This window comes from Erpetoichthys calabaricus, chromosome 10, assembly GCF_900747795.2.
Source record: "Erpetoichthys calabaricus chromosome 10, fErpCal1.3, whole genome shotgun sequence".
NCBI lineage: Eukaryota > Metazoa > Chordata > Cladistia > Polypteriformes > Polypteridae > Erpetoichthys > Erpetoichthys calabaricus.
The window spans coordinates 14,988,156-15,013,385 of NC_041403.2; the positions used below are offsets into that span (position 1 = coordinate 14,988,156).

Here is a 25,230-nt window from a genome sequence, read left to right on the forward strand (position 1 = left end):
AAACAGTGAACATGGAAGCTGCTTTTATGTTGGCTTCTCCAGGTAGTCCCATCCCTCTCAAACAGGTCTCAACCACCTGAGGAGTGTATTTCTCTCAGGTCAAGACCCAGTGACACTACACTGTTATTTTCCTGGTTCACCAGTTCAAAAACATCTGCGTCGATGATGATGATGAACAATGAAGGATGGTATTTGCGCAGTTTTAACACAATTTTAATGTATGCCCATTTAGGAGATGCTTATAACTTTCAATTAAATCAGTCATTAGCAGTGCATTCAAAATCTACAGTCATTCCGATCATTTAGTTTAACTTTGGCACATCTGTGTTTTATGCCAATCTGAGAATTAACACAAGATTTTTTTTGTTCTTATTTTTACAGGTGCTTATAATACATTGGCTTCATTTTCTTATTGACTTCTTTTCAACATTCCTTTAAGGAAGGCATTCAGTTTAGGTCATACTTGTTCAAGTAGTATTTTGTTAAAAGTTCACGTTTAAGGTCATTTTTTAAGTTTAAGCTATGCCATAAAGTTTTTGTTTTAATTCCTTTGTGTTGACTGTACATTATTTTTGTGATTCATGATTTAAGCACTTATTTTATGACTACATACATTCATGTTAGATGCAAGTAATCACAATGATTTATTTTCTTTTTAAATCATTTCCCAGCCCTAAATATATAAATTAAAAAAAAAAATTTATATTATAAATATATATATATATATATATATATATATATATATATACATACATACATACATACACACACACACACATTTATATACAGTGCATCCGGAAAGTATTCACAGCGCATCACTTTTTCCACATTTTGTTATGTTACAGCCTTATTCCAAAATGGATTAAATTCATTTTTTTTACTCAGAATTCTACACACAACACCCCATAATGACAACGTGAAAAAAGTTTACTTGAGGTTTTTGCAAATTTATTAAAAATAAAAAAATGAGAAAGCACATGTACATAAGTATTCACAGCCTTTGCCATGAAGCTCAAAATTGAGCTCAGGTGCATCCTGTTTCCCCTGATCATCCTTGAGATGTTTCTGCAGCTTCATTGGAGTCCACCTGTGGTAAATTCAGTTGACTGGACATGATTTGGAAAGGCACACACCTGTCTATATAAGGTCCCACAGTTGACAGTTCATGTCAGAGCACAAACCAAGCATGAAGTCAAAGGAATTGTCTGCAGACCTCCGAGACAGGATTGTCTTGAGGCACAAATCTGGGGAAGGTTACAGAAACATTTCTGCTGCTTTGAAGGTCCCAATGAGCACAGTGGCCTCCATCATCCGTAAGTGGAAGAAGTTCGAAACCACCAGGACTCTTCCTAGAGCTGGCCGGCCATCTAAACTGAGCGACCAGGGAGGTGACCAAGAACCCAATGGTCACTCTGTCAGAGCTCCAGTGGTCCTCTGTGGAGAGAGGAGAACCTTCCAGAAGGACAACCATCTCTGCAGCAATCCACCAATCAGGCCTGTATGGTAGAGTGGCCAGACGGAAGCCACTCCTTAGTAAAAGGCACATGGCAGCCCGCCTGGAGTTTGCCAAAAGGCACCTGAAGGACTCTCAGACCATGAGAAAGAAAATTCTCTGGTCTGATGAGACAAAGACTGAACTCTTTGGTGTGAATGGCAGGCGTCACGTTTGGAGGAAACCTGGCACCGCTCATCACCAGGCCAATACCATCCCTACAGTGAAGCATGGTGGTGGCAGCATCATATTCAACAAGACTTGAGGCTGTAATTGCTGCCAAAGGTGCATCCACAAAGTATTGAGCAAAGGCTGTGAATACTTCTGTACATGGGATTTCTCAGTTTTTTTATTTTTAATAAATTTGCAAAAACCTCAAGTAAACTTTTTTCACGTTGTCATTATGGGGTGTTGTGTGTAGAATTCTGAGGGAAAAAAATGAATTTAATCCATTTTGGAATAAGGCTGTAACATAACAAAATGTGGAAAAAGTGATGCGCTGTGAATACTTTCCGGATGCACTGTATATATATATATATATATATATATATATATATATATACATACACACATTCATATATACATCCATATTGTCACACACTTGCGCTTAAGGGACAGTCAAAAGGCTGAATCACACGTGAAAGATCGAAAGACAAGGGGATAAGACGAGGTACTAATGCTTTTCTTTCCTTAACTCCACAGAAGGACGACAGAATAAAAACGGCCACGGCTGGCTCCGTGGGGTCACCATGTTTCCGGACGGCCCCGATGACTACAGTCCATCAATCTCACTCCTGACATCATCTCCAGCCACTACTTTTGACATCAGCTTCAGCCTTCCCTGCACTTTCTCCCCGTTAATTGCACTTCCTTTGTTTTTTGTATAAAAGAACCCGAGACAGACCTTTATTTTGTGAAATGTTTTGCTTTGAACTTGACTGTTATTTTGTACTGGACGCTACACCCAGTATACAGGGAGGATCCCCAACTCTTAACCTGAGTTTCTGTGTGTTTATTCCATCACACACACACATTATATTATATATACACTGTATATATATATATATATATATATATATATATATATATATATATATATATATACACACATACATACATACATTCATATATATACAGTATATAAATATATATATGTATACATACACAGGGCGGCACGGTGGCGCAGTGGTAGCGCTGTTGCCTCGCAGTTAGGAGACCCGGGTTCACTTCCTGGGTTCACCGTGCGTGGAGTTTGCATGTTCTCCCCGTGTCTGCGTGGGTTTCCTCCGGGCGCTCCGGTTTCCTCCCACAGTCCAAAGACATGCAGGTTAGGTGGATTGGTGATTCTAAATTGTCCCTAGTGTGTGCTTGGTGTGTGGGTGTGCTTGTGTGTGTCCTGCGGTGGGTTGGCACCCTGCCCGGGATTGGTTCCTTGCCTTGTGCCCTGTGTTGGCTGGGATTGGCTCCAGCAGACCCCCGTGACCCTGTGTTTGGATTCAGCGGGTTGGAAAATGGATGGATGGATGGATGGATGGATACATACACATCTGTCTATATCTATATCCACATACATATATACATTTTTATACACATACACATGGCTACATGTGCCTGATTGACGCACTGACTGACTGACTGAAAAGAAATTCTTAATTATTTGGAGACAGCCTAAAGAAAAAAGAATGTTCACTAATGGATTAATCTTATAGCCAAGAAAAATCCAACCTCACCAAAAAGTTAAATCAGTCTGGGGAATAAATAAATAATTTATATTCCCCTAATAATGGTCAGAATGGGTCTTCTAAGTGCCATTCTAGGGCAGCAGCATATTAGCCCAGGTGACACAGCATGTCCAATTGCAAGCAAGTGTCATTGTGGTTCAAGTTCTACATTTTTCTCAGTTCCAGTAAGTACTATAATTATTACTATTTTCAGCTATTCCACAAGAAAAAAAATGAAACGCAAGCCTCAGTTACTGCTAGTATTATATTCTGTGATTATTACTTTAGTTATATCAAGGTATAATAAAACCTATACCATCTTGATCTATTCAAAGTTGACAAAAAAGTGACAACAACAACAATTTATTTATTATATGGCCCAAAATCACACAAGGCATTCCTCAGTGGGCTTTAACAGGACTTGACATTTGACAGCTCCCTGGCCTTGACTCTCTAAGAAGACATGATTACATTAAGTTAAAAATGTTGAATTTCAGAAACCATAATGCAGCCACCTGGCAGTCCTGCTTTACACTTACCATGAGCTCAAAGAAAAACCAGGCTTGCTGCAGAGCTCCTTCACGGACACTACCACTGCTGACAACCCATTGTAAAGCCAGCTCTTCATGCAACAGCTGATATCATTTAAAAAAGAAAAATAGATTAGAAGATATTTTTTTTTACTGTAGCCACACAGGTAAATGAAACAGGAGATGGCATCTCAGAGAAAGTGCTCACTGTAACAATGCACTACCTTAATAAAATGACTACCCTGAAATGTAGTTGACAGGCCTTTCAGCATGTAATACAGAAGATATGAATTATGATTATAAAATTAATCTAGAATGATAGACTTTAGGAACTGAAAAACAGGTCCCAAAAATAAAATGTCTTAATAAAAAAGCTATATTCATCAACAAATATACTGGCTTACTTTTCTAGACAATGCAGGTCAAAGACATTTTTTTTCTTGCTATCAAGTGGAATGGACTTGATACTGTTAAATTTTAACTGAAAATTAAAAATAATAACATTTTTATTTGTAAGCAGTGTCTATAAACGGATACTCATTTTTACCAAGGAAGTATACTTTACAGAGCACAGTGAAAACAAGAGGATTCAGGGAAAGGGTGGTTTGGGAAACAAACACCACACGTACTATAGTAGACTTGGCCATACAGGTGCTGGTCATAAAATTAGAATATCATGACAAAGTTGATTTAATTCAGTAATTCCATTCAAAAAGTGAAACTTGTATATTAGATTCATTCATTACACACAGACTGATGTATTTCAAATGTTTATTTCTTTTAATGTTGATGAATATAACTGACAACTAATGAAAGTCCCAAATTCAGTATCTTGGAAAATTAGAATACAGTATTGTGAAAAGGTTCAATATTGAAGACACCTGGTGCCACACTCTAATCAGCTAATTAACTCAAAACACCTGCAAAAGCCTTTAAATGGTCTCTCAGTCGAGTTCTGTAGGCTACACAATCATGGAGAAGACTGCTGACTTGACAGTTGTCCAAAAGACGACCATTGCCACCTTGCACAAGGAGGGCAAGACACAAAAGGTCATTGCTAAAGAGGCTGGCTGTTCACAGAGCTCTGTGTCCAAGCACATTAATAGAGAGGTGAAGGGAAGGACAAGATGTGGTAGAAAAAAGTGTACAAGCAATAAGGATAACCGCACTCTGGAGAGGATTGTGAAACAAAACCCATTCAAAAATGTGGGGGAGATTCAAAGAGTGGACTGCAGCTGGAGTCAGTGCTTCAAGAACCACCACACACAGATGTATGCAAGACATGGGTTTCAGCTGTCGCATTCCTTGTGTCAAGCCACTCTTGAACAAGAGACAGCGTCAGAAGCGTCTCGCCTGGGCTAAAGACAAAAAGGTCCAAAGTTATGTTCTCGGATGAAAGTAAATTTTGCATTTCCTTTGGAAATCAAGGTCCCAGAGTCTGGAGGAAGAGAGGAGAGGCACAGAATCCATGTTGCGGGAGGTCCAGTGTAAAGTTTCCAGTCAGTGATGGTTTGGGGTGCCTTGTCATCTGCTGGTGTTGGTCCATTGTGTTTTCTGAGGTCCAAGGTCAACGCAGCCGTCTACCAGGAAGTTTTAGAGCACTTCATGCTTCCTGCTACTGACGAACTTTATGGAGATGCAGATTTCATTTTCCAACAGGACCTGGCACCTGCACACAGTGCCAAAGCTACCAGTACCTGGTTTAAGGACCATGGTATCCCTGTTCTTGATTGGCCAGCAAACTCGCCTGACCTTAATCAAATAGAAAATCTATGGAGTATTGTGAAGAGGAAGATGCAATACGCCAGACCCAACAATTCAGAAGAGCTGAAGGCCACTATCAGAGCAACATGGGCTCTCATAACACCTGAGCAGTGCCACAGACTGATCGACTCCATGCCACGCCGCATTGCTGCAGTAATCCAGGCCAAAGGAGCCCCAACTAAATATTGAGTGCTGTACATGCTCATACTTTTCATGTTCATACCTTTCAGTTGGCCAACATTTCTAAAAAGCCTTTTTTTGCATTGGTCTTAATTGATATTCTAATTTTCCGAGATACTGAATTTGGGACTTTCATTAGTTGTCAGTTATAATCATCAACATTAAAAGAAATAAACATTTGAAATACATCAGTCTGTGTGTAATGAATGAATCAAATATACAAGTTTCACTTTTTGAATGGAATTACTGAAATAAATCAACTTTGTCATGATATTCTAATTTTATGACCAGCACCTGAATATTAATTAGTAACTTCCAGGAGTTTAAAATATTACAAATAAATATTCAGGGTTAACCTTTAAATTAATACAAGCAGCAAAGAAAAAGCAGAAGATTGCTGTTTAAATTATTTTAGCTACCATTACCTAAAACATTCTGAATATCTATTCAAGAACATTAACTAAACAGCAATGATTGGTTTTGTTCCAAGTGTCTGTCCTGTGTCTCTAGTAACCAAACACTCCACTTTGAAGAGAAGTCTGGTTATGAATGGCTTTACTTGTAAGAATACTGTATAATATAGAGAAATGCCCCTTTATACTGGGTAAGTAACTAAGTCAGGGCTGCTGTGATCCCAAAGGACACTATGGAAAAACTGCCACTGCTATTTTACACATGACCCTGAACTGGAGGTTTCTATGATTTATTTAATAAACTATGACAATGTAAATCTCTGGCTGGTAGTTTACCACATTACTTTGCTGCATGACATTCTCTGGTCTCTTTGTATATTTCAAATCCATTATTTTTTATTTATTTTTTTATTATAATTTATTAATCCCGAAGGAAATTACTTGGTTTTTCGCATACCCCTTTGACCATGAATATGTTGTACTGTATGAACTTTAACATTAACAACAAATACATTCTACATCCTTTCATAAAACAGATCATACAAATATGAACTATATAAATACAGAACAATTATATCAATTAACATATTAATATGCTTTGTTAAGAAGATTGGAAGCGTCATTAAATAACAAAAGCTTATAAAAATCAACATCCCTAAAAATAAAAGTAACGTGAGCAGGTGTGAATTTCACATCAAGCTGGCCAGTGATGCAATTGTCTCTTAACCCAGAAATCATTGAGTTAGCTCATAGGTTCCCAAACATATTTCATACTTAAACTATTAATTGCAGTCATCATATTTTCCACAGTGAATGGGGTCCCGTATCTGATGATCTGCTTTGGGTATTGAAGCTTACTTCAACATGCATATTACAGTATTAGATATTTGGATTAATCCTTAAATTAGTTTGAGAACCTCTGAGTTAACATGTTGCTACACAGGGGGCTCAGGTGCACTGGCATTTCATATTAAAAAAATATATGAAAGCTGAACAGCCAGTCATTCAATCAGTTAGTCAGTCAAACCTTCAAATTTCAGATTGTACTTTAGAACCCAGAGGTTCGTTTAAATTTCAAACTGCCATCAGCGTGCCTCGGCAGGCACCACAGTCTACCTTTTTGGTTGGTAATCGTCCTGTTAATGTTTGCAAGAAACTTGCAGTCTCAGTGTGCGATGACATGCGATTGCAACTTCGATCCATGGCCTATGGAGTGGACATGAATGAATGGTGACAACATATTAGTGAAGGGAAAAAAAATAAAAGTGATAAATTAACAGACAAACAAATATAAAATAAAAAAACAAAAAAAAAAAAAACATAGTAAGCGTGAATGTATAAATCATTCATATTTCACAGCCAATAAATATTTGTAAAATTTCTTCTGAGCCTGTGTTTATTATTCAATAATGATTTTAACAAAAAATACATTATTTACAGATACCCCAGAAAAATCTTCTGTCCTCCAAAATATTTACTTTAATTTATATCAGAGTTATTTACATAATAACTCCAAAGTTATTAAATTTATTAAAACAAGCCTATCACACAGTATTAGAAGTATTTTCTTAAGCAAAAGTGCATTTTCTATTTTTTGTCACGTGGTAACAGGCCTAACTAAAGAGAAAATATTTTTATAACAAATCAACTTGAAAGAAACCCACAGAGAAATTTAAAAACGCAACTTAACTAAAAGCACCATGCTAACTTCCACAGACCACAATAACAACAGCTACGCATGCGGAGGTTAATGTCCGATTAACAATTTAGGGAAGATGAGTCTAATGCAAAGTTACTACTGGACACAGTTTTTAGGTACATGGATGTTTCAATGCGACTGTACACAACTAAGATTAACAAACATTATTAGAAAAACTGCACTAGCACCACCATGAGGTCTTACACAAATCTGCACCTTGAGGGAAAGTGGGATCAGATGGTCATCACACTAAGTTAGTTTTAGAGAAGGTAAAGTGTGAGTGCTAAAGATCATTCGATTTCATGCCTTTTGTTTCACAGAGACATCATGCATGTTTGTACGTGCAAAAACAAAATTAATAAATGGGAAAAGCCATGCATGTTGCTAAATATGTGAAATGGAAGGAAAATAAAATTAACAACATAAAGGTTCAACGAGTAAATTGGACAGAAAAAAGGGGTGTATGTAAATATCTGACTTTTAAAACACCACCTGCATTGATTCAGAACTTGAACTGGGGTTGGCTCCCCAGGTGCCAGCCTTAGAACCACCAGTGTTTACCCAGGAATTGGAGCGGTCTAAACCCTGAGCGGGTAAGGAAGCATTCAGGGAGAGGAGAGGAATGAAAAGTTATACATCAAGAAAATTAAAACCAATATTAAATCTTTAGATTATGGAAAGAAAATGCATTTGAAGGATATAAATTAACTTGTGGATTTAAAATTGCATTTTAGTAATAGAAAGAAACAGTCTGCACACAGAAAGATAGGTGTGAACACCAATATCTAGAGACATGCTGCTTTACAGTATGATTCTGAAAAGTAAATAAACAAGAAATATTTATCTAGTATATACAAGCATAGTATTACACTTTTATATAAGCCTTGAATAGTGGGATATTGTGGGATAAACAGCAGGTCTGGCTGAGCTATAAAAAATATATTTCATTTCAAAGGAACAGATTTGCATTTGCTTACCTTCTCTCCCGCTCTCCTTCCTTACCACCAAAGCCTACATCATTTGGGTTTTTATAGACAACCCTGTTTAAAATTGTTCTTAATTCTAGCGAAACTAACATGAGGTGTACAAATTTAGCGCAGTCTAAAATCTGAAAAAGCACAGCCTTTCAAAAGCACTGCATCCAAAGTTAAAACATTCTTTAAACGCTTCTGTTTAATACAATCCTTCACACCTCACTATTTTTTTAAAACACATTTGGATCTATCAAGATTTGCTCTTCATTTAAACCAGGGGTGTCGAACTCCAGGCCTGGGGGGCCGCAGTGGCTGCAGGTTTTCATTCTAACCCTTTTCCTAATCAGTGACCAGTTTTCACTGCTAATTCACTCATTTGCCCTTTGTTTTAATAGCCCTGTTTTTAAGGATTCAGTGCTCTGACTTGATTCATTTCTTCATTAAATGACAGCCAAACAGAAATGAGATGTGAAACGAGCCAACAGATGACCACCTAAATTGGGGCTTCAAACTCCAACCAATTTCACTCCAACCACTTTCTTAATGAGAAGCTGATTCTTGCTGTTAATCAAACCTGTTATTTCATTCCATGGCTTGTTGCTGCTCTCATTCTGCCACAGCAGACATTTCCAAAATTGTTGATTTTCTGTTTTTTCTAAAGAAAAGCCAAGCAAAATGACACCTTTTATTGGCTAACTAGAAAGATTACAATATGCAAGCTTTCGAGGCAACTCAGGCCCCTTCTTCAGGCAAGATGTAATCGTTTACATTACATCTTGCCTGAAGAAGGGGCCTGAGTTGCCTCGAAAGCTTGCATATTGTAATCTTTCTAGTTAGCCAATAAAAGGTGTCATTTTGCTTGGCTTTTCTCTACATTCATAATGGCTAACACGGTACAACACCCTAGTACTACAGATATACAAGACACCGAAATGTACCGCTACTACATGGAACTGAAGACCCGGTGGAAGAAACTGGCACACATGGACAGCGACATCTTCTTCTTAATAAGATTACATCTTGCCTGAAGAAGGGGCCTGAGTTGCCTCGAAAGCTTGCATATTGTAATCTTTCTAGTTAGCCAATAAAAGGTGTCATTTTGCTTGGCTTTTCTCTACATTCATAATGGCTAACACGGTACAACACCCTAGTACTACTGTTTTTTCTAAGAACACCGTCAAAATTGTTTGGTGATCTGAGAGATCAGTCTTACTGTGACCTTCACCTTTCTTTATTTTCAGATATTGTGGATAGCTGGTCGTGTGGGCAGCTCGTTTTGTGTCTCATTATTGTTTTGCTGCTAATTAAGGAAAAAGAAACAACAAAGGGGCTGAGTCAAGTTAATTAAAATTAAGGCAAAAGATGTTAATTAGCAGCAAAAAACTGGTCACTAATGAAGGAGATGGTTAGAATGAAAACCTGCAGCCACTGCGGCCCTCCAGGACCGGAGTTCGACATCTGTGATTTAAACAGTATCTTTACATAAAGGTGATATAACAAATATCCTGTCACACTTATGTTTTGTAGTCCATTGTATAATTTAAATAAACACAAATGCAAATTTTACATACAGTATGGGAAAAAAAATAAGTTTACCCCTACGTTTACCACTCAGGTGCAGATGATTGGACCATTATAGAGGATCTTGTCTGACCGCACCTTATTTTAAGCTCAGACATTTAGCTGTAAAGTTCTAAATGCCTACGAATCTGGGAAGGTGATTAAAAAGATCTACAAACAACTGGAAATCAACCATTCCACTGTCCAGAAGATCATCTACAAGTTGAGAAGATTTCAAAAAAAGTGAGAATTGTGTGCAGCCCCACAGCTGAAAGCAAAATGCTGAAAGAAGTCTCTAAAACCTCTGGCCTACGGTGAACTCTTCCCGCTGACAATGTCAAAGTGCATTAGTGTAATATCAGAAAGAGGTTGCATAAATTAGATCTTTATCAGAGGTGTGCCAGGAGGAAGCCTTTGCTGTCCTCAAAGAACATCAGGGCAAGACTAAAGTTAATCCATGAACACCTAAGCAAAGACCAGGACTTCTGGAAGAGTGCGCTCAGGACAGATGGGTCAAATATCGTGTTATTTGGCCACAGCACCCATAAGACATGGTTGGCAAAAACCACAGACAGCATTTAACCAGAAGAACCCGATTACAAAATTTAACGCATGATGGTGGAAATGTTTGGGGCTGTTTGGAGGGCCTGGGCAGCTCACCATCCATCCATCCATTTTCCAACCCGCTGAATCCAAACACAGGGTCACGGGGGTCTGCTGGAGCCAATCCCAGCCAACACAGGGCACAAGGCAGGAACCAATCCCAGGCAGGGTGCCAACCCACCACAGGACACACACAAACACACCCACACACCAAGCACACACTAGGGACAATTTAGAATCGCCAATCCACCTAACCTGCATGTCTTTGGACTGTGGGAGGAAACCGGAGTGCCCGGAGGAAACCCACGCAGACACGGGGAGAACATGCAAACTCCACGCAGGGAGGACCCGGGAAGCGAACCCGGGTCTCCTAACTGCGAGTCAGCAGCGCTACCATTGCGCCACCATGCTGCCCGGCAGCTCACCATCATTGGAATTATTCATTGTACCAGAGAGTGCTTGAGAATAATGTGTGACTATGTGTTAGATGACTGGAGCTCAACCAAAAGTGGACCTTTCAAAATGACAGTGACCCCAAACATACCAGTAAATACACAAAGAAATGGCTGAAAAGAAAGAAAAAGAAGATTCTGGAATGTCCAAATCAAAGCCCGGATATGAAGTCCATAGAGAAGATGTGGGATAATTTGAAAAACTATCTGTGCATGGTAGACAACCCTAAAACATTACACAGCTGAAATAATTCTACAAGGATGAGTGGGAAACTTTATCCCAGTTCATATCAGCAACTAGTAGACAGTTATAGGAAACCCCTACTTGAAGAGTTAATACCAGCTTTGGGGAACTGAGAGGAAGGCTTACTTTCTCCAAAGACAGAAATAGTACATCTGTTCATTTTACATTTAATAAATTATAGCAATGTCATTGTTTCTTTTTTTCATTTACATCACCTTTATTTATAGATACTTTTGAATTTGGGATCAAATTTTCACATGTCCACATACTCAAACATTTAATGGAGTGTACGTACATCTTTACATGATTCTAAGCTATTCACATACACAATGGGCATCATGAAAATGGCTTGTCTTAATATATTTTGTAGAACAAAACATAATGAATCAAAAAAGGAGCAGATGAAAATTAAACATTGATTATCTGTTACAAAGTGACTCATGGGGTGAGGTAACGAAGAGCACAGCAATTCAGATAGATAGATAGATAGATAGATAGATAGATAGATAGATAGATAGATAGATAGATAGATAGATAGATAGATAGATAGATAGATAGATAGATAGATAGATAGATAGATAGATAGATAGATAGATAGATAGATAGATAGATAGATAGATAGATAGATAGATAGATAGATAGATAGATAGATAGATAGATAGATAGATAGATAGATAGAAAAGGCACTATAAGACAGACAGACAGATAGACAACTGACCATGTGTGTGTGTGTGTGTGTGTGGTAGAGCCAAAACCCCACACAAAATAGTCTGAACAATACATTTGACAGCAAGTTTTTAGTCTTTTAAAGGAAACACATGACAACATGCCAACTTCACACAAACAAGACACATTTAGAAACCATGGGAAACAACATTACTAACTACACCATGTTATCCATAAACGTGCATGACAGAGATTGTATGGGGAAAAAAAATGAACATAATAAAAAAAAAAACAAATCACATACTTCTGGCACCAGGGCCCAGGTCACCAAAACTGGGACCAAGCCTGGAACCCAACCCTTAAAAGGCATAACAAGTCATCTCAGGGCCCACAGACTCTCATGTGGGGTTAAATTAGAATCACCAATTAAACGGACAATAACATTTTTGGCATATGGTAAGAATACTGGTGTTCCTAAAGACCTTGTTTAGACACTGGGAAAACATGAAATCTCTACGGGAGACAGGACTTGTACTCAGGATCCTGGATTTGCGAGGCACTGGCACTAATCAGTATGTCACCATACTCTTAATATTTACAACCCAAAAAAAAAAGTATAGTTGTGATGTTTATACAATTAGCAAAGGTAAAGGCATGAATATCATTTGATTTTAAAGAAATTATGAAAATTTCCAAAAGCATAAATACAAAGCATATAATAAAAATAAGACTGTCTTCAAACATGAAGAACATACTTATGGTATGTTTAATAAAGCAAGGCATATACATTTGAAAGCAGATCTACAGTAGTACTGTGTAAATGTGTATATACAAAAGGAGAAAAACAAAGTGTAAGAAATGAAGGTTCCATGACAATTTTAGCATGTTATGCACCGTTAGGGTTGGATTTCTGAGGGCCAAGGTCACCACTCTTCAATATAGAAACTGAAGAGTTATCTTGAGTGATTGTCTTTACAATAATGATTCAAAATATAGGAAATAATCAGTTTTCCCTTCTCATGTGGAGTTCAAGTTACTACCTTACACCATTCCCAATTTTTGTTTTAATTTAAGTCACTGAAATCTTACAATGAGTCCAAAGTGTATAGTTTACACAGTACTCAAGGCAACTGGAAACTACGATTTTAAACTTTTTCATAGAAAATGAACTTAGAGGAGGAGAAAAAAAAAAAAAAAATCACACATACCATATTATTTTAGTTTACTGCATTATGTAATTTAGTAATATAAAGCCTTGATCACATTTGCCAATATATAAAACATGTAACTTAACAACTAGAAACCTCCAATCTCCTTCAATGTGCTTCTGGCTCAGTGTGTTTGCATTAAAAAACAAGTCTCAAAAACAACTTACTTTGCTTCCAATGATTGACCTTACTTCATCATCTGGTGAGGTAGGCGTTCCAGAGATATCTGGATTACTATTACTAAGACTTCTTGAACGATTGAGGTTAAGGCTTGCAGGTCTGACTGCTGATCTAGCCATAGTAGCATAATGTACAGAACCTCCTAGACCACCAGGACCTAATTAAATAAAACAAAATTACAGAATTATTGCTTAGTAAGCACTAGCGCAGAACATTGCAGAGAACTGTAGTCACTGACTGAATTTAACAGGGGATTCCTGAAAAGGTACAAGGATGGTTATTAATTATCACAAGGTACTACCATATTGAATTCACCACAGCTCCACCAGAGTTCTGGAAATTAAATGCCAAGTTCTGCTGTAGACTCTAAAATAGAAAGCCCAGGAGGAGGTGGGCAGCTAAATGGCCTAGGCCGCTAGGACCCTGACTGTATGGGACTTGGTCTTTAACCTTCTCCCTTACAATTGACCAAAGACCCCCCCAGAGGTTTATTTTCTTCAGGGATGCTGCTGAATAGCATTTTTTGTTTTCCTCTCCTATGTTGTCAACTGGCCATAGTTCAACAGTTAATTAATGGACAGATTATTGTTGATTCTCATTTATGTAAATCAGTTTCAAACTGCTTTGTTTACCTGTTTATTTAAATAAATCTGTGTCTTTATGTATACTAATTCTGTATTTAGTAATTTTTTCAAAATTTACATTTGTATTTTACCTGAGAGTTTGTCACAGTGCTCTACATCTGCACGTTGTGAAGAGTGATATACAAAAATTAACTGAATTGACTTTAATTGAACTGAATTATTTAGAATTAGTGATGAGTAAACCCTGTTGAATTTGCTTCACCCTGAGCTCAGCAAAATCATGGAAAAGTTTGTAAACTTTGCCGAACTCCACAAACTGCACTGCAGTCAATGTGGAAGAAGGAACTGAACTAGTTTTATGTGGATTATAATGAGGAAATTGTCTTTTAAGTGTCCCTAGGGGACTCAGGAAAACATTGCTAACTATGCAGGACCAATTATTGTGTCCAATTATGTGCCTCAACCAACAAAAGACGCAGACGGGACGAACACCATAAATAAACTAGTGATAAGTAAACAAAATAAAGGCCATTGCTCTAACAGGGTTCCAATCTTGAGGCACACATTGGTCATGTCAGAAAGCGGCGGTGAGGGTACTTAAGAGTCCCATTTTTTGAAGCCACAGCTGCGGCTACAGTGGGAACTTCACTTTTGTTTCCCATGTGCCAATACAAATGCTGCACACTTCTGCCTTCCATCAAGAAAAAATTAACGCCCTGTAAAAAGTAATACATTTTTTGTTTCTCTTCTTTCACAATGTGTTGTTCTGGGTTTTCTGATGAGGGGAAGGGCTCCTTTAAGGCTTGTTTTAAGAATGTCACTGGGCACATGGCTAATTTGAGTGTATAATTAGCCATGCGGTGCTGGCACACAGGGATCAGTGTTATTTATCTGGTGGCAATACTCATTAATGCTGCAAGATTTTTATTTATTTATTTACTTCTTTTTTTTTTTTAAACACATGCAGGATGAAAATCTGGCAGTGTCTCTCAACCATTGCGGCTTTGGGACCCATTTTTACCTTATTAGGTACACTGACACTGACACAGCAACTGAAGAGCTCTGGGGTTTGAAATACACACAAGTGGAAGGAAGTTGTATGGTTAGAGAACAGGGAAAATAATCGCACAGCATCGTCAACTGCTTCAGTGACCAATGACGGGCTGGCTTCAGCACATCTCATTAGAAAAAAACAGCATATTTTTTTTTCCTCTTGTGCTTGTGACCAAGCTATGGTCACATTGGCAATGCTCTTCCAGTAGGCTTGTGTGAAAGTTCTGCGCATGTTTGTTACAGCTCTGTGATGTCATGCTGGCCTGGCAAAGCATTACAGGGTGCTTGGGGGAAAAAAATTGTTCACCTAAGCCAGTCACATGGCAAATTTCCTAGAAAATATTCGTTGAACAACATTAGCGGTTATTCACTGCGAAAAATGCTTCAACAAATTCCGCCCATCAACACTATTCATAATTAACTATGATTGCACTATTGATGCAAATTCTCAAATAACAAGCAAGTGAAGCTCAAGCATGATATGAACCACCCTTCAACTACCCATTCTGTGAGACCACAGCATAAACTAAAGCACACAAGAAAAGGTCAATTTTAACAATAGACGGAGATCACTCAGTCTACACAGTCTGTTTTCCGAATCATTTCAAGTTCACAGAAAAAAACTCTGCACTAAAGCAAGCTCCTTTGAATAAACTTTCTTGGACAAAAAGGTTCTGAATGCTTGATTTAAAAAAACTATATTATTATTAGCATTATTATTAAAGTTTAAGGCTATGCAAGGTGTGTTTTTGTCAGTTACCTCACCAGAAACAATAAATAAATAATAGAGGAGTAACCAGAATCCACTGAACAGAAAGGGTGGATTAAAACAAGATGAAAATGAGCCTATGCTTTATTTAAACAAGAAATTCCTTTGTCCTTATTCACAGACACGGCAGTATCACAAACTACGAATTAGAATCAGAAATAGATACTTTTTTAGTTCAACTGGCAGAAAGTCAAGACATCCAACATTTTCAAGCCTGAAGGACGTTTGGGCAGAAGAGACACAGCCTTTTTCGATGACTGGCATAGAAGGGCAGATCAGTGTGACACAGCTGGGTTCACCACTGTCTCAAAGTGAGACATAAACAGCTTCTCATGATAAAAAGTCATCACTTGGCACAAGACGGCAGGATCACCCACTACCTGATGTTTAGTTTTCATCTCTATGGAGCAGACTAAATCAAAACCAATCAGGTCTCTATAATACTGAACAAAAATATAAAAAGGAAGTGTTCACGCTTTTTTTTTTTTTTTTAAATAGTAAACAAGACATTTTTTACTCTTAAAAGAGTCAACTTCACTAAAAAAAGAACCAACCGTTTTGTACCACCTGTATATAGTTAAATAAACCATGACCCTACCAAATGCCAAGTCCTAAGTTTCATAAATATGAAAAGACAAAAAAGTAAGCAAAGAAAGGGGAAGAAACTCATTTCTTAGTCTGTTAATTCAAGAACGTATCATAAGAAATGGAACTGTTGCACATGGATATAGTACAGCTGTAACAGAAGCCTGATTTAATCAGTATAAATAGATAGGTTTACCTAATGTAAACCTAAGATGTGGGATAGAGACACACATTATAATGAAAATATAAATATGTGGCTTCCTCTAAGAAATATGAGACATAAAGTCAGGATATTTTCATTAGAATATGAAGCTGCGAGGGCAGAGACATTACATATCAGACCAACCTCTAATTTGAGAAACCTTCTATGTTAAGCAAAGATTCATAAATTAAAAAATATCCTAAAATACACATTTGGCAAAAAAACAAAGCTGCATTTAAAGAGGACAAAAACGCATGGCAAGGATTTCTCAATTAACCCAAAGTAACCTCCTTTAACGCCAGACAGTTGCAATCACAGTAACCCATTTCTTTCAACTTATTTGACAGAATCAACTGGATTTACCATTAACAGAACTATATTTTTACTAAATAACTAAACTGAAGGTTAATGCCATCAGTTACATTCCAGGTCAATGACCAAATCAAGTTTAAGTGCATTCAGAATGTCAGGGACATTAGATTATACCATCCAGTGACATAACATGGGTGTCTTTCAACAAACAGTCTCAGTCTTCCTCCTTTGTCTTGTATGGCAAGCCCATTGCTTCACACCAACTGGAAATATAGCTCTGTGGTAGCTTTAAATATGATTTCAACCAAAAAAAAAAAATTAAAATACCAGAATAATTCAGTGATTCAATTTCTTACCTGATACAGTTAATGCATAATACCATAGACTACTATTACAGGTCAAACACAGCAGAGGAAGAAGGAGGGAAGCGCATTTAAGATTACAAGTGCAAAGAAATTCTTTACAAAATTTACTTAAACTTGATAAAAATGTTCCTACACATATATTTAAAGGGAAAACACCCTAAAAACAAGTTAAATTATATATATATATATATGAGGTAAATGAGAAAATAAAATAAAAAAACAACATAGGGAAGAGCAGATTGCCATTCCTATGAAATATTTAAACAGCTTGCCACTAAGTTGAGGTGCAAAACCTACAACATTATTTTGAAGCAATAGACCAGGTAAAATGGAAGAGATTAGATATCTTCATGCTGGAATCAAATGTGGATGTAACACAAAGAGGAACAGGTTTTAAGGCACTCTGGGATGGTTTTCTAATTGGTCCTAACAGTAAAATGATTCCTCTAAACCAGCTGGAGGATGATTTATTAGCAAATTAGTGTAAATGATGGTTTCAACTACTAAATTAGATGACATCAGTACTAATGGTCTTTGTTTAAATATTAAAACTAAGTTACTGGTGGCACAGTGGTAGCACTGCTGCCTCGCAGTGAAGAGACCTGGGTTCGCTTCCTGGGTTCTCCCCGTGTCTGCGTGGGTTTCCTCCCACAGTCCAAAGACAAGCAGGTTAGGTGGATTGGCGATTCTAAATTGTCCCTGGTGTGTGCTTGGTGTGTGTGTGCCCTACCCGGGATTTGTTTCAGCCTTGTGCCCTGTGTTGGCTGGGATTGGCTCCAGCAAACCACCCTGTGTTAGGATACAGCGGGTTGGATAATGGATGGATGGAACTAAGTTACTGTTAAGTATATTCATTTAATTTAATAAGGCAAGTCTGTCAGAGAGACAACAAAACCATACATGCCACTAAGTAAAGCAGGGTGGACATTCTGGCCGAAAATGCAGGCATGCCAGACTGGCACCATGCTCCAGATTGGCATTCTATAAGTTTATAAAGGTAGATTATTATTCCATTCTACCGCATTAGAATACCCACCTGCAACAATTGTACTTTTGTGAGAAAATGTACAAAATAATTTGTGGACAAAAATGAATTAGTAATCATCAATCCTCAACTTGTTTAACTTTTTTCTTATAGTATTACATAGATTTTCCAAATAAAAACACAGATATGCACTGTAAAGAATTAATTGGTCAGCCGTTGGCTACATATTTGAAATTTAATTAACTGGCCAGTGGTTAAGTCCTAACAAAAATGGAAAACATGAAAAAAATTAACAAACAAACAGGTACAAACCTGGTGATGGAGAATTAGGATCAGTGTTTGGCAGACGAAATACATAATAGATATATGACGACAACATGCTGTTTCTCCCATGCTGGTCTTGGCTACTATCAAGATATTTGTGAAGTCTATTTACAATAGACGCAATTACTTCAAAAGAAGCCTGGCCAAGATTAACTGAAAAAGAAAAAGAACTATCAAAAAGAATATCAATTTTTATTTAAGCCTAAAACATTGGACTGTGGGTTATTACAAAAAGTACAGTACATTAACCAAAACAACATGAAAATGAATTTGTGCAAAAGTTGTATTATTTAAATAATGCAATCAGTGAATATGTCCATTGAGCAAATCTGAAGTGTTTCTTTTGGCTAGGACAAATGAATATTTAACTAATGTACTAACGGAAGTAAAAAATGCAACGTTTTCATTTTAAAAAAATTATAAACAACTAACAACTTTAAAAAGCTTTTTCCTTCACAGCTAAGCAAATAAACAAATGGGAGAACAAATACATAAAGAAAATAATTGCAACACATAATTCTGACAGATGACAATAATCAAATCAATAATAAAAATAACTGAAAATAGTTACATTATGCCCCTAAAGAACTGAACAGGTGTTCTAAACACAGATTGTTAATTCCCTTTTCTTTTTAGATTATAAATGAAATACTGCAGCCAATTTAAGATGCTCCTTTTCAAAGAATTGACTATTTTCTGAGATGATGAAGTTGCTGTCTCTTCCTTAGAAAAAAGCACATTTTGGTCCAAAGAGTAATTCCATGGACACACAAACCTCTACAGGCTAGACAACGGCACCTTGACTGCCATAAGGTATCGGGATGAAATCCTTGGACCCAATGTCAGTCCCTATGCTGGTGCAGTGGGTCCTGGGTTCCTCCTGGTGCACGACAATGCCCAGTCTCATATGGCGAGAGTATGCAGGCAGTTCCTGGAGGATGAAGGAATTGATACCACTGACTGGCCCCCACGCTCACTCGCCTGACCTCAATCCAAAACAACATCTCTGGGACATTATGTTTCGGTCCATCCAATGCCAGCAGGTTGCATCTCAGACTGTCCATGCGCTCAATGATGCCCTGGTCCATATCTGGGAGGAGATCCCCCAGTACACCATCCGTTGTCTCATTAGGAGCAAGCCCTATAAACAACTGAGTACGATTTGGAGTTGCTGCAATGAAATTTTGGCAAAATGGACGAGCCTGCCACATCATTTTTTCACTTTGATTTTCGGGGTGTCTTTGACTTCAGCCCTCTGTAGGTTGATAATTTTCCACCAACTTCCATCAAACAATGTGGCATCCTTTTGTTCCTAACACATTACCATATCAGTCCATATCAGTAGAGACAGCCACCAGGAATTTTTTTCCCCCATTGAGATCTGATGTGCTTTCAAAGTGTTCCTTTATATATATATATCTGCTCAAAAAATTATATATAATATATATATATATATTCATTGCATTCGTAGTCTGTGTCACAATCTGATTGTATGGGTGGTTAACTTCCAGGTAACGCTTGTGGTTAGCCAGCAATCTGCTAACATCCGCCACGGTGCCCTCAGTTTGTGAGGAGCAGATCATAGAATGGTTGAAATAGTTTGCTGTCAAATAAATGCAAAGAGTACGCGACACGTGTTTCGCCCTCGTTATGGGCTCATCAGGCGTACACACTCCACTGCACTCCCTCTCAGGAATCGAACCTTGGACGTCAGCGCCAGAGGCGATGCCCCTAACGTGTGTACGCCTGATGAGCCCATAACGAGGGCGAAACACGTGTCGCGTACTCTTTGCATTTATTTGACAGTAAACTATTTCAACCATATATATATATATATATATATATATATATATAGATATAGATAGATAGATAGATAGATAGATAGATAGATAGATAGATAGATAGATAGATAGATAGATAGATAGATAGATAGATAGATAGATAGATAGATAGATAGATAGATAGATAGATAGATAGATAGATAGATTTATATTTACAAAAGGGTCAATTTGGAATCCCCAATCAACCTATGCAGACTCAGTTGGAATATGCAAACTCCACATAGAATCAGATGCTAGTTGGTAGTCTAACTACTATGTCATTAAACATATGAGGGCAAAAAATACTACATCTACATAGTTTGTAAAGGATTTGTGATCAAAAGTAAACAAAGAAAAGATTTATTTAAAAATATTTCTCTCTATGCATAATATCAAAAGAAACATATTACCAATTTGGCCTGCAATGATGGGAGGTCTCACAATAAGCAGAATCAATTTGTCCAACAAGATGTGGAGAAATCTCACAACTGGCTCCAACTGAGAAGAGCTCAGGGCGGCAATACTGGTTTTTAGCTCAGTTTCAAGATTATTCTCCATTATTCTCATGTCCCCTATCCGAACAGGGAACATGTGCTCATCCAGCGCGTGAACAAGAGCAAAAAACTTGTCAAGGTACTGGTCCTAAAATAAGAAACAAAATAAAAATCAGAACTACAAAAACAATGGCATAAGAAATCACAAATGATTTTGTGGCCTTTTGGTTAGGTTATTGGACTGTAAAGCTCAAGCTAATCATTTCTACTTCTACACCCGAATCATTTTATGACTATGAGTCTATCTCTTAACCAGGAATCACGATATATGGGAAAAATTACATCACTATAATTTATTGGTTGACCCAAATAAGGACACCAGGAAAATTCATTACATGCATTGAAAAAGAAAAGAAAGAAAAAAGATCAAAAAATTAAAATCAATAAAATACATGACAAATAGATGGTCAGATAAACAACAAATAAATAGCATTAAAAAAGAGACAAAATTAAGATGAAACAGTACCATTGTACAATTATGGGAAAAAAGTAAAAGAAACAAAATTGCAAATTTGCAAAATGTTTTTAAACTTGCAAGACAACTCCAGGCTGTAATCGCTGCCAAAGGTGCTTCAACTAAGTATGGGTAAAGGGACTGAATATTTGTGTCAATGGGATATTTTAGTTTTTGACTTTCAACAAATTTGGTAAAGTTTGAAAATCCTATTTTTGCTTGATGAAGGAAAAAATAATTTACAGTAAATGATTTTAGCATAAAGCTGCAACATATGAATATGTGGAAAAATGAAGGAGTCTGAATGCATTCTGAATCCACTATAGAATAATCCCATTACAAAATGGATGGATGGCACTCGTCTACAAAAAAATATGCTTTGTTTGCTTCTGGGACCTTCAGACCAGCTCTCTATCAAGTTTGCTACACTGATTTCATATATGAAATCGTAATGAAGCTAGCACACCAGATTTTTGAGATACAATTTTGAGATTTTTGCCGTTTTGACACTTTTGAATATCAATATAATATATCAACACAATATCTAGAGTTTGGACTATGTCCCACCAAAATTGTTTGAATGTGTTTATTCTGAAAACAAACCAGAAGACGATACCAGAGTCACGTTAAAGAATATTTATGTCAATTTACCTCAATATAAAAGTGAGGTCAGAATGCCCAAAAAATGTTGGAGGCACTCGCTTTTGCGCTTGTACTGCACATCCATCTCTCTTTGCAAGAACCAACAGTAGTCACCCATCATGCTTGGAGTGAGTTTTTCCCAATTTCAGTTTTCCATCACCTTTATTTCTTGATGAAATCTTTCCCCGTGCTCATCTCTGACATTGCTTAGATTTGGTGGAAAAAAGTCGAGATGAGAATGTAAAAAATGCGTCTTCAGTGACATTCTGGCTCCCATAAGCTGATATACTTTCAGCGTATTCTCCACAAGCTCAGTATAATTCTCTGCTCTGTGACTGTCAAGAAAATTCTGGACAACCTGCACGAATGAGGGTGCTGATTCAGTGGGCTTCAGATTCCTTTAGAACTCATCGTCAAGCATCAGTTCACGGATTTCAGGGCCAACAAAAACACCTTCCTTAATTTTGGCTTCACTTTTCTCGAGACCAAACTGATTTCTTAAATACTGAAATGCATCGCCTTTACTGTCCAGTCACCCTAGTTATCCAAGACCTGGCACATCATAACTAAAAAATGGGACATGCTGGATGAAAACGGTTTTCAGATTTGGAGTCAGCAAGGGAAGTTTGTTTAAGTACAGGTGAAAGAATCCCAGCAGCAAAATGCTTGTTGACCAGTGTGGACAAACTTAAAAAATGAATGATCCGACTGACTGATGTTTCTGATTGGAAGCTGCATTAAAATATTACTATGAAATATATTTCTGCAGGCTGTTTTTTTCATTTTGTACACTGCTATTATTTCAATGAGTCTCCCATATTGGTACGTGTATCACCTAAAGTCTGACATACCACATTGGTACGTGTATCACCTAAAGTCTGACATACAAAGTGTTAATCTGTATCACTGGCTTTTAAATTTTATAATTTGTATATGTCACTATAAAATACAAGGATAAATAATAGCTCCAAGAGGATATGTCATTTCTGTATGAAAACAGCTACAGCATCAGATGCTCCCCATAAGTGAATTTAGAGGCAGCCAGTGGATACTGAATAATTTACTGTATTCATTCCATATGAATTCTTCCTCTACCCATTTAAGGTTGATATTTTACTTTAATGATCCCTGTTTTTCATTCTGTATAAATGCACATGCCAGTGAGGCCTAAATTCTGCTAGAAACCTTGATTGCAAGAATAAACAGAACAAAAAAGACACTTTGAAAATTTATAAAGAACTCTGTGTAAAAGACAGGAGGTGACTTAGCCAAGCTTCTTTTTCATACTGTGTATGTAAAAGAAGTTCTACTGAGAGTTTCTTATCGGTGAATTAAGAGGTCGACTGCCAGAAGAACATGGAACTTCAACAGAATAAGCAAAGCTATGCACACAGACTGCCCACTCAGAGCAGGAGAATTAAGAAAATGATTACAATGCAGTTTACCACTAGCTTATATGAATATGAAAAAGTGACATGGAACACTGTTCTGGAAAGGTCTGCAAATGCTATTAAACCACAAGCCATACACATCACATTTAGGATCAGTGCTCCCACTGTCCTGGTATAATCAAAAATGAAGAAAATAAAGCCATTATCAACATAGGACAATGTTCTCAGATTTGACTTTGAAATTTCTTAAATAGGCATAATGCGCATTACCTGAGTATGCACTGCAGAAACAGCAACAACTTCGACATTGAAAACACCTTTATGATTGTCAACCCACTTCATTCCGGGTAAAGGCACCTATAATAAAAAAAATCAACAGTAAAAGTCTAAGTTTCAATCATTAAATTCTACCATAAAAACCCTTTAAGAAGAATCTGAATGAGAAATTGGGACAACATAGCTATTAGTTAAACAAACGGGCTTGATAGACTGAATGGTCTCCTCTCATTTGTCACATTTCTTATGTTCTTATTAAAATAGAATGGTTATAATTATGCTCTAAAACCAGAAATCATTACACTTAATGGACATTTAATTCTCTTATGATCGATCGATCGACAGACAGACAGACAGACAGACAGACAGACAGACAGACAGACAGACAGACAGACAGACAGACAGACAGACAGACAGATAGATAGATAGATAGATAGATAGATAGATACTTTATTAATCCCAAGGAGAAATTCACATACTCCAGCAAAAGTACTAGTCAAGATTTTATATGTTCACTGTTAAAAGTTTGGTATTTAAAAGTTGAAGTTATTTCTTCACAAACATGGTATATATGCATATACCACGCGAAATTTGGCTTTGCAGTTAAGTGCTTTCAAGAAATTAAAAAAACATACATTGACCACAATGGCGCATTACAAAGGATGGCATGGCACCAAGGAAAAGCTTAAAAACTTAATAAATCCAATCTAGGTTTTGTTTTAAATCAGCAATCTCAGACACTCAGAAATGCACCGTGCTGACCTTAATACCGTTGCAAAAGTTGTTATGCAACACACACATACTCTCAGACACCCATTAGCAGCAGCAGCCCGGCAATAATCGGTAAACAAGCATAAAAAAAATGGTGGCATCCTAAATTAAAACATAGCAACAAACATACAATTGAGTTAGCCAGAATATAAACAGAAGAAATGGATTCTGCACAGTAAAAAATAACTAGAGGGTCTAAGAAATGCTTCAGAGAACAATTTTTTTTTAAACAAGTAAATCATAGTGTGTGGTTTGAAGAAGTGACCTGGGCACACAAGATACCACCAAAGCATATTACCAAATCAAAGTATGTTCAATCAAATTAGAGAAATTATCCAGTAATTTGTTAAAAAGTTGATGTTGATTATCGCACCATTGTTAATTTATAACAAGAACACTTAAAAATGCAAAACTTCAACAATTTCAATCAACCTGCTTGTTGTTAACTTCAAGCGTG

At 37.1% G+C, this 25,230-nt stretch overlaps 1 protein-coding gene across 11 annotated transcripts in view; it reads right to left on the minus strand.

Moving 5' to 3' along the window:
• Nucleotides 1-25,230, minus strand: part of dock7 (dedicator of cytokinesis 7) — a 281,118-nt gene that overhangs the window by 105,173 nt on the left and 150,715 nt on the right. For 6 of the 11 annotated variants that reach the window (XM_051932685.1, XM_051932688.1, XM_051932687.1 and 3 more), the window contains exons 19-25: nucleotides 23,997-24,083; nucleotides 21,096-21,327; nucleotides 18,854-19,018; nucleotides 13,674-13,843; nucleotides 8,292-8,384; nucleotides 7,217-7,306; nucleotides 3,753-3,848 (exon numbers count right to left, since the gene is read on the minus strand). In XM_051932685.1, the coding sequence (XP_051788645.1) occupies nucleotides 3,753-3,848; nucleotides 7,217-7,306; nucleotides 8,292-8,384; nucleotides 13,674-13,843; nucleotides 18,854-19,018; nucleotides 21,096-21,327; nucleotides 23,997-24,083 (933 nt within the window). The remainder of the gene's footprint in view (nucleotides 1-3,752; nucleotides 3,849-7,216; nucleotides 7,307-8,291; nucleotides 8,385-13,673; nucleotides 13,844-18,853; nucleotides 19,019-21,095; nucleotides 21,328-23,996; nucleotides 24,084-25,230) is intronic. The other 5 variants (XM_028810931.2, XM_028810929.2, XM_051932689.1 and 2 more) reach the window with 2 other exon arrangements.